Genomic DNA, 11019 nt, shown 5'->3' with positions numbered 1-11019 from the left:
GTTAACGAAACGCCGAGTCGGTTTCGACTTGATCGGGGCGTCGTGCAGCAGCTCAAAGCAGCGCATTCCTCGAAGTGAAGACATGTTGCCGTCGCGACGTTACTGACGTGCGAACGAAGCCTAAACTATTTTATAGCAAGGGAGCTCATCGCATCGCGCGTGTCGGCCAACGCGCGCAACATATTCCATTGATTCATTCATTCATTAACCTCAGATCAGGCAAGATTACCCGCTGAATTTAAGCATATTACTAAGCGGAGGAAAAGAAACTAACAAGGATTCCCCCAGTAATGGCGAATGAAGAGGGAACAGCTCAACTTGAAAATCTCTGTTGTGTTGCAGCGGCGAATTGTAGTTTCGAGAAGTACTTTCCCGGCGCAACGAGCCGGCCTAAGTTGCTTGGAACAGCACGTCACAGAGGGTGACAACCCCGTACGTGGCAATGCTTGAGTGCTCGCGATGTGCTTTCGAAGAGTCGGGTTGTTTGGGAATGCAACCCAAAACGGGTGGTAAACTCCATCTAAAGCTAAATACAGGCACGAGACCGATAGCGAAAAAGTCCCGTGAGGAAAAGATGAAAAGGACTTTGAAAAGAGAGTTAAAGAGTACGTGAAACCGTTGAAAGGGAAGCGAATAGAGTTAGCAATTCGCCCCGCCAGATTTAGTCGCTTGCGCATAGCGACGGTCGAGCTCTCGATCCACATGGACGAGGCGCGCTCGGACGGGGTGCGCGGATGGCGCACTACTGGCGAGCGAGCATCAGCTGTCGAGGGGTGATAAGGTCGCAAGGAAGGTGGACCGGCCTCGCAGCTGGTTGTTAAGACTTGCGCTCGCATAGCTCGTCGGCGAATGTGGTCTGCGGCGCGTGCTCGGCTGGCAACCCAGGATAGCTGGAGTTCATACATGCAGTTTTATCAGGTAAAGCGAATGATTAGAGGTCTTAGGGTCGAAATGACCTTAACCTATTCTCAAACTTTAAATTGGTAAGAAGTCCGACTTGCTTGATTGAAGCCGGACACTCGAATGTGAGCTCTTAGTGGGCCATTTTGGTAAGCAGAACTGGCGATGCGCGATGAACCGAAGGCCGAGTTAAGGTTCCGAAGTCGACGCTCATCAGATCCCACGAAAGGTGTTAGTTGATTTGACAGCAGGACGGTGGCCATGGAAGTCGGAATCCGCTAAGGAGTGTGTAACAACTCACCTGCCGAATCAACTAGCCCTGAAAATGGATGGTGCTCGAGCGTCGCACCTATACTCGCCGTCGGAGCAGCGCAACGTTCGACAAGTAGGAGGGCGCGGCGGTCGTGACGCAGCCTTTGGCGCGAGCCAGGGTGAAACGGCCGCCGGTGCAGATCTTGGTGGTAGTAGCAATATTCAAATGATAACTTTGAAGACTGAAGTGGAGAAAGGTTTCATGTGAACAGCAGTTGGACATGGGTTAGTCGATCCTAAGAGATAGGGAAATTCCGTTACAAAGCGTCCCATTCGCAGACCGCCTATCGAAAGGGAATCGGGTTAATATTCCCGAACCAGAACAGGGATACTGCCACCTATTGGCACAAGCGGCAACGCAACCGAACTCGGAGACGTCGGCAAGAGCCCCAGGAAGAGTTCTCTTTTTTTTTTAACGGGCAACGTTACCCTGAAATCTGTTTAGCCGAAGATAGGGTTTCACGTCCGGTAAAGCCCCAAACTTCTTTCGGGGTCCGGTGCGCTTTTGATGGCCCTTGAAAATCCGAGCGAGTCGTTCATTTTCTTGTCTGGTCGTACTCATAACCGCAGCAGGTCTCCAAGGTAAGCAGCCTCTACAATGTAGGTAAGGGAAGTCGGCAAAATAGATCCGTAACTTCGGGAAAAGGATTGGCTCTAAGGGTTGGGTCTGTCGGGCTGGGACTTGAAGCGCGAGGACTTGGCGTGGGCTGACGGAGATGCGTGGCAAGCATTCAAATTATGCAATTCGTGTTTTTATCCACGCGTGGGTATGTCACACTTATGTCATTATTTAATTGATGAGTCAGCTTTTATTCTGTGGAGTCCAAGATGGCGTGAAGGCCGAAGATATCAGTGAGGTGAGTTTTTTCAATTTTAACGCTTTTCAAGGCAACAATAAGTATGGAGATAAGCTAATAACTGTTGTTATACATAGCGTTATGTTTATACAATGATTATAAGTTATTTTCATGTACCAATGACTAATATTTTACGAAAAATATTCGTATTTTGTTATTGTCCAATATACTGGACATTGTGCATTTATGTAACTATTATATTCTGAAATATGATAATGGCTAATAACCTGATTATTTCCCTTGAAGAAAGAAACATTATTGCGCTTTCTTAGTTTGTTTGTATACATTCTTTAGTTCATTTTATGGCAGTCGAAGACCTCTTGTGAATTTTACTACTTTGCCAACAGCAAATGTTAGTGAAGCTTCATCAGAAGAAAGTGATGATAAGGCATTTGATATTGAGTCTCAAGAAAATACCACAACCTCTGCTTCGGGTAAGTCTACCCTACGTTAGATTGTTATTATTTTTAACCAGATATGTCAGAAATAATAAACATTCAAAATTGAGTAATTATTCTCTATATTTACTTACAAAGAAAGTGGCAGTGATCAAGAAGAAGTTCTAGATCAAGCACCATCGTCTAGCCGTCAAGAGTTTGAATGGCTGTTGAGGGGAAATCAAACATGGAAAATTCCACCAAATTCAAACATTGATGAGAGAAAGCTAAAACTCAACCCAAATTTGGAAAATAGTCTTTCAAAGAATAGCCCACCAATAGAGTTTTTCAATTTGTTTGTTACAAGTGAATTGCTGGACATGATTCTAGAACAAACTCAAATATACGCAACCTCCCAGTCGATAAACAACAGCAGTGCTAATGAGGTCAATGAAATCAAAGTGGAAGATATTCAGAAAGCATTTTGAATCATTCTGTACATGGGTATTTTGAAGTTGCCCAACAGACGAATGTATTGGCAGCACAATACTAGAGTGGACATTATTGCCAACACAATGGGAGTGAATCGTTTTGCCAAAATCATGCAACTGCTTCATTATAACGACAATAATTTGATTCCTGCCAGTAACAGTGAAGATTACAACAAGTGTTATAAGATCCAGCCCCTTGTAGATTATATCAGAAACAAGTTCTTTAAAGTTGTCGTGCCAGAAACCTATGTCGCAGTCGATGAGCAGGTTGTCCCATTCAAAGGAGCCAGTGGCCTAAAGCGCTATCTCCCAAAGAAACCAAAAAAGTGGGGGTATAAGTTGTGGGCACTTGCTGGTGTTTCAAGGTATGTCTATACCTTAGAAATAGATGGAGAGAAAGGGAAAACTGGTCCTCCAAGTGGCTGGGATGCACCAGAAAAGTGTGGCGAAAGTGGGTTTGTCGTTTTGCGTTTGATCCAGAGGCTTGAAGCAAATAAGCACAAACTTTTCTTTGATAATTTTTTTTCTTGCCCAGAGCTAATTGCATATTTAGGTACTAAAGGTTTTTGGGCTTTAGCTACATTGAATTGTAATAGGTCTAGAAAATGCCCGTTGCCTAGCGAAAGCCAGCTGAAGAAAAGTGGCAGAGGTTCTTCAGAACAAAATGTAAATAAGGAAAGATCAGTGGTCGTAACGAGATCCAGAGGGAGAATGCACCCGGTATGTCCGCAAGGAGAAGGCAAATGTAAATGTCAAACGACCTGCTTTGGTTCAGTTGTATAACAACTACATAGGAGGTGTAGACAAGTCCGATATGATGCTGGCCCTGTATCGCACAAAATATAGATGTCGAAAGTGGTACCAGAGAATTGCATTGCACATGATTAGTCAATGTGCTGTGAATGCATGGATAATTTACCAAGAGATTGGAGGAACTAAAAGCTATTTAGATTTCCTCACTGAAGTTTGTGTCACCCTCATGGTTGGAAAGCCAAGAAGTGAGGAGTCGGATGAAGATCTGCCCGAACCACCACCATCACCAAAGAAGAGAATGAGAGCCTCAAGCATTCCTGAGTCTGTGAGATTTGATAAGTATGACCATTGGCCTATTCTCATAGACATACCAAATGCACAAAGATGCAAAATGGACGGTTGCAAAAAGAAAACAATGTTTATGTGCAGCAAATGCAATGTGTATTTATGTGTCACTAAGAACACTTGCTTTTTAAATTTTCATGGAAAATGACTTTTATGGGTTGTAAAAAATAGCTAGCAAACTTGGTAGGGCAAAAAACTTTACTGTATAAATAAATTTTTTTAGATATTGTTCAATGTTTTTTTAAAAGTTTATTCCCGACATGCACGTTGTCCAGTGCACTGGACAAAAATTTTCTCCTTCTGATTAACTTTTTTTTCAAAAAAAAAATTACTATTCAAAAATTAGTTGCTAAGGTAGCACTTTCACTAATTTTCATTAAAATCAATGCAGCGGAAATGCCTCGTGCACTAAAGGGTTAAGATCGCTCTTCTGCCGGTCGATCCGAGCCGAAGACACTGTCAAATGATAATGCAGGTGTCCTAAGGTGAGCTCAATGAGAACGAAAATCTCATGTAGAGGAAAAGGGCAAAAGCTCACTTGATTTTGATTTTCAGTATGAATACAAACTGTGAAAGCATGGCCTATCGATCCCTTAGTCTTTACGAGTTTTAAGCTAGGGGTGTCAGAAAAGTTACCACAGGGAGAACTCTGGATTGATAACAAGCAACGTTTTCTACCCAAACCCTCCCACCCTGCATTTTTCGACACAACAGGAGGTTTTTGAGAGCATCATACAGCTAGGTGTGCCATATTGAAAAAACATCCTCTTCTTTTAATGTACACTAATTAATTTTTCTGCTGCCATATTATATAAGCAAGATATTCCCTCTTTAATACTTTCTGCTAATTTCAATATTACCCTGTCTTCTTATAAGACGGTGAGTGATGTGTTTACGATTTTCCCTAGCCAAAATGTTTTCTAATTGTAATGCATTATTGAAATGCATTTGAATTTTTTTTCAAATTTTATTTTTTTTATCTGCTCTCTATTATACAATTTTATATATACATTTTTATCGTTTAAATAACAATAAACTATTTTGCAAATTAAGTAAACATAAGCAATAGGAAGTGTTGGTAAATAAATGAGCTACTACACACACATGATACTTTTATATGGTCTTTTCAAGCGTTTTGGTTTGAGATGTTGTTTGACATAAAAATATGTAACTTTTTTTTTTGAACAAAACTTTCTTTTTTTATATGTTTTTAATATCTTTTTTTTACACTATGTTAACAATAAACCATTCTAATATCAACGAGTATACAATACAGATGTCAAGGATACAATAAATATGTTCGTACCTTGATCTTGTCTCTTTTACAATTTATTCCATTTTCTATTTTTTGTTTTTTAAAGTTTTTTTAACCCCATGTAACATTAAGAAACTGCTTAATTCTCAAACAGAATATTCTCTTTTATATAATTGAAAACAACGTTGTTTTTGTTATGGTGTTTATTTTTGTTTTCTCTTCTTTCTCTTGTCTTTTGTTGGAGTGTGCTGTTTTGTTGTTGGTGTTGATTGGCCAGAGACATTTGAGGGTTCGCGAGCAGCAATATCATTATCTTCATCATCTGAATCAAAAAGCTTGGCCAGATTTCTTTTTGTTCCCTTCACGGCTTCCGATGTGGGATGTTTTGTTCTTGATGAACATGAATTGGTGAGGTAGGTCTTTAGCCCCTTGATGGTTGGATTGGCTTTAAAGTTGCGCACTTCAGCTGAAGTACCAACGTTTTTTTCAGCTGTCCAATCAGGATTAGAAAGCAACGTCTTGATGACAGTATAGTGTGACCCCAATAGGTACATGGCTCCACCAAGTTGGAACATTTCGGTGAAGAATTGATCGATTTGATCATCCTCTTGAAGCATGAATTTCAAGAAATCCTTTATATCTTCCCCGGAAGGATTTTCGGTAGTCTTCAGGACATTGAACTTTTCAAGGAGGCTTAGAAATGTTCGCATCTTTTCCTCAATTGGTGCAAATTTGGATTTCCGTATGAACTGGGAATCGCTTTCTGTGAGGAAGGAGAAATTCTTGCCAATGGTGTCTGCGAATTCGCTGAGTCCCACTTTTGGACGTGTGAGCCATTCACAGTTTAAAGGTCCAGTACGTTTGAATATATCACGTTCTGGTATATTTTCCTCAGCTAAGCCATACGGTTTTAGAAAATTTTTGGGAAAGTGATGGAAAAATTGGACACCTTTAGGGTTTTGAGGTGACTTGCTCTCTTGACTCATGTTCTAAAAATGATTTTTGGAAAAAATATTGGATGATAAGCATTAATAGAATAGTTTGTTAAAGTGGCATGATTTGTAGGAGAGATCTAAAGTATGTGACTTCGCCTAGAAACGGGTGTGAAATGCTCTGGTCTCATTGGTGTTAGGAATGAGATGTCATTTCTGCTTCTCACTCGTGATAATTCAACGTATGCCGTCCCAGGAGGTATCTTGTCAATGTCAAGCCATACAATTACTTTTTTCAAGGTTTGTCCTTGTGCTTTACATATTGTTGTTGCATAACCTGGTACCATCGGATAAACTGTAATATTTTTGTCATTTTTTTTCAGTGTAACTTGGTAAATGGGAACAACTTTATCATTATTGAACTTCACAAATACAGTTTTATTTTGAACTGTGTTGATGGTAGCGGATTGCCCGTTCACAACGCCATTTAGTTTGTCTCTGTTTTGAGTTATTATTATTCGCATCCCTCTGTAAATCAGCATTGGTGCAAGGTCGCAGTCAAGTTGTGCACATAGCAATGGTTCGTGTGCACTAAATAAAGCATTAACAATTGTTCTATTTACATGGTTTGCTGCATTCTTTGTGAAAGTAAGAACTGTGTTTTCAGGGTTTGTAAAGTAAGCATGCACAATGTCTTTTTCTGTGACAGTATTGTTTTCACTTATAACGCAACCATCTTGTATTTCGTTTAGTAATTCCTGGGTTGGAACCCATTTCCGAACAGTTTCAAGAAAAGAGTGATAATTTTGATCGGAAAATCGGTGCTGGCTTGTTAACTTGTAGTGATAAGTGTTGTGTAAAAATGTTGTGTCATCAAAAGGGCTACTTATTTGCATTATTTTGCCATTGTTGTGACAAAACGGTTGCTGTTGACCGGCATCTCCGCAAATCATGAGCACAGGACGAAATAGAAGAACATTAAGCGTTTTCAGTATGTGTTGGAAGATAATGTTGGGAACCATGGATATCTCATCAATGATAATAACGTCATAGTTGGAAAGCTGCCAGTTTATGTTTGGAGGTTGGCTGTTTTCAACAGGAAATTTGAAAGAGGCATGTACAGTTTCACAAGTGATGTGTTCTGGAAGTGTCGCTCGAAAAGATGATGCAAGAAATCCTGTTGGAAGTGAAAGTAATACTGACGCATCAAGTTGAATTAGTTGATGCACAATTGATCGAATGACATATGATTTTCCACAGCCACCTTGACCTGTAACCAGGATTGGTTTGCTCCACACAACATCTAACTGTTGCATAGCGGGAGCATAACATTGTCCATGTTGGAAATTTTCATGGGCCAAATTGACGTCATCTGAATCAGATTCTGAACCGAAACAATGGACACGAGCGAATGAAGAATAGTGATGTGAACGTTTGTTGACAGCACTCAAGACATGGTTTTGAATTGTTGCTTGCTGACTGTCTAATGCGAATTCGTGTGCTTGATTGACATAATTTATATCAAAGGCATCTGCAGAAATTATTTGGGTTTGCCAAAGAAAAAGCATGTCACGTAAAGTGTGAACATATGCCAAGCACGTTGTTATATATGTGTCACGATGACCTTGATTATTGAGAAACTGGCAAATGTTGTCGTCATTTTGCCAAATATTTGCAGAATGATGTATTGCAGCGGAATACCACTGCAAACCATGTGGCATTTTCTCATGATTTGGATGTCTAAGTTGATTAACAGATCTGTGTGGGACATGCATGAGAACATATTGGAAAAAAAACTCTTTGTTAAAGAAAGAAACAGTTTTTAATCCGACAAGAGTGTTTCCTTTTTTGTAAGGTTTTGGTACCTGCTTAGCATGGTCAGTCATTCGCAGCCATAATAAAAACGAAAGATCGGTCATGTTTTCAGGCCGATTTCGGTACTTTTCCGCCGTTTTGTCATCGTCTGCCTTGTCAGTTGATGGGACAATATAGCGTTTAGTTCTACTTGATGACCAAGATATTTTAGTTGATGAGAGAGATAACCACATCTCTGGTTCGGCAGGGGCAATATCCATTACATAACGGATTGCTGCCTGTCCGCCAGTAACATGGTAGGAATATAAGCTATCTGTATCTATACCATCCTGATTTTTAGTTACATAGGATGTGACATATTTTAACAACATGGCTCTGCCATCAGTCGTTTGAAAATCCATGGAGCAATGTAAGGCTGGTAGAACTGTAGAGATGTATGCTCTTAAGTTTAATGCAAATGCATCTGAAGGATGCTTTAAATGAAGAATTTCCTTATTGTTTTTGCATTGAAAAAACGTATCATGATCTTGGAGGTTCAAAGAATTTGAAGGTTTGTCAGAGGGTTGGTACTTGCTTACTAGGTATGAAAGGTCTGCATTTTCTTCTGGAATATCAGCTCTGATGAACTGATGAGCAATCTTTGTTATGTCTTTTAGCCAGACTAATAAGTGTAAATGCAAAGTGCCTCTTTTCTGAAATTCAAATCTATAGAAAAATGTTTTAACATTTATGTGTTTTGAAATTCGGTTATAACTGAAGATATGCTTTGACCATTTATTAGAATTGCTTCCGCAAAGATATCCTCGCACAATTTGTGCAAGCACATGTGCAATATGAGCTGTTTCATGACCAGCTAATTCTGTAGGCCCTCTTCCTGTCATTTGCCGAACGTCTTGGAGCCATTTTGGAAAAGGGAATGTCCATTCATATGGACTTAACGTAATGAAGACATCAGGCAAACCAAACTGGTCTACTGCATCTAAAACGTAGCGGTGTTGCCATTGCCAGTATGTTGCTGAAAATGTTTTTGTATCAAGTGCACGTGCTGGTGAACAGTTTCGGAGACGTGCAGTGTTGATTGCACCACTAACTGTTTTGTACAACCATCGATCATAGTGGAACTGAAGCAGTTCAAAATGCAATGCATAATCTATAATTTCAGAATTCAGTTTAGCATTAAAAGACACCTTGCTGCTGAGCCTTGACCCACTATCAGAGAGAATGCTTTCACACCAAGAAGTCTTTGGATACAGGTTTGGCCATAATGCACACTCTATACCCTGTGTGTCTTTGAAGTTAAATAAGTTCAAGTCGGTACCTTGTGCTATTATTGTTTCTCTGTAATGTACAAAGTGTGAATATCTTGAGGAGATTGTTGTCATGAGGTGATTGTATGCATTTTCGCAACGCATCTTTTGAGTTAGATCAGCTAGAGCATCTATTTTCTCTCTAACAGACTGTGGAGATATTCGTAATTTTAAGGGAGAACATTTAACTTGATACCCATGGCTCTTTCGTTCGTAATTCTCCAGAAACAAATAGAATGGTCTCAAGATGTTTACGTCTTCAAGTGTCAAGTTTAAAAGGCACTTTGGTATGTCCGCAAACCTTGGTATTACATACCGTTGTTGTGAACAAGAACACGATTTTGTTACTTTGTTTTTGTGACGGTTTGAAAAATTATAGGGCAAGATTTTGGTTGACACCGAATTGCACTTCTCACAAAATGTCCATGCAGAATAGTTTGCCCAAAATTGTATATCACTAGAAATATCCCTAACTTGATTAACACCACCAATATTTTGGTCCATGGGTGGAAATGTTCTTTTAGAGAGATACTCTGCTTTTGCATCGCGTTCTTTTAGTATGCGTTTGTCTACATCGTTGTTGTATGCTGCTACCTTCATGTTTTGCTCCTCATCATTAAAAATTTGATATATTTTCCGTTGTTGCCAAAACAAAGCTGCCTGTTCATTTGACCAGGAGCCTGACATGATGATTAGTTAGTGAGGACAAAAATACAAACGCAATGCCTAATGCTGCCAACAATTTCTCTTGCTTAGTGTTTGATATATAGAAACAAATATGCTGAAATACGGGACGTGTGTATGTACAGCGTTTCTCTCGAGTTACCTTGAGTATATGCCAATGTATAGCAGTATATAAGAGTATACGCAATGCTCGGGCTCACAAATGTTTCAGCGACTTTTTCTTGCAAACAAAGAAGCCAGTAAAAAAATTAACCCCGGATTTCAAGGAAGAAATATAGATTAAGAGAGTGAAGTAACAGCCTTGTATAGCTAGTATTTCAATGCACAAAACTAGCGCGATAAATTGTCTAAAATAATGCCTATTTACATCTGCCCCTCTCACAGAAATGAAAAACAAATCAGATCGAGAAAGAATGGCGAAGTAACAATATGGCCGGCGAAGTTCAAAGTGTAATAACTTTTTCTTGACAATTGTGTTAGATGACAAATATTCCTTCCGAATATTTATATGAAAGAAATATATTTAAATATGAACCAACCCAATGCTAATCAATATGTAATTATGCGAATCTTTACCCTTTTATTAGGTGCAAAAGCAAATGAATTCTGCTTAAACAAAGCAGCACCGATAACTTTAAAACACTCTTTCGATTAGCAACTAAATTGTGTAATAATGATCGAGAATACGTGCAGCAGAAACTAATAACTGTTTAGTATATGTAGCTGTAATATTTCGCAGCTATTATCGCAAATTTTTCGTACACAAAGCGCTTTATATATGCGGTTTATGAATGTCGGAAATCGCGGTTCGTCGATGTTGCAAATCGCACAATAAACCGAAGTAAATTTCACACTAAATCTTATATTTTTGCCAGATATGTGATTGCTAATAACTTCTAAAAGTATAATGAAGGTAAATGACAAGAAAACTGACCTTTCTTTCCCTGTTTTTTGCTTTTAAAAATGCGTTTTCTTTGAGAACTCCTTTGCG

At 39.3% G+C, this 11019-nt stretch overlaps 1 protein-coding gene across 1 annotated transcript; it reads right to left on the bottom strand.

Moving 5' to 3' along the window:
- Window positions 1-5106: 5106 nt before the first annotated feature.
- On the bottom strand, window positions 5107-11019 carry LOC114542636. The gene is made up of 2 exons (XM_028562141.1): window positions 10963-11019; window positions 5107-6279 (listed from the first exon to the last, which is right to left on the bottom strand). Exon 2 carries the CDS (start codon window positions 6274-6276, stop codon window positions 5494-5496), a length of 783 nt encoding a protein of 260 aa, XP_028417942.1. The 5' UTR covers window positions 6277-6279; window positions 10963-11019; the 3' UTR covers window positions 5107-5493.

Source organism: Dendronephthya gigantea, unplaced genomic scaffold, assembly GCF_004324835.1.
Source record: "Dendronephthya gigantea isolate DGI-Jeju-01 unplaced genomic scaffold, DenGig_1.0 000372F, whole genome shotgun sequence".
NCBI classification, from domain to species: Eukaryota; Metazoa; Cnidaria; class Anthozoa; order Malacalcyonacea; family Nephtheidae; genus Dendronephthya; species Dendronephthya gigantea.
Note: the sequence above shows the minus strand (reverse complement) of the source record. Positions and strands in the feature narration are given on the sequence as shown.

Excerpts from the sequence above, each read along its gene's own strand:
- LOC114542636 (XM_028562141.1), bottom strand. The coding sequence starts at position 6,276 with ATGAGTCAAGAGAGCAAGTCACCTCAAAACCCTAAAGGTGTCCAATTT.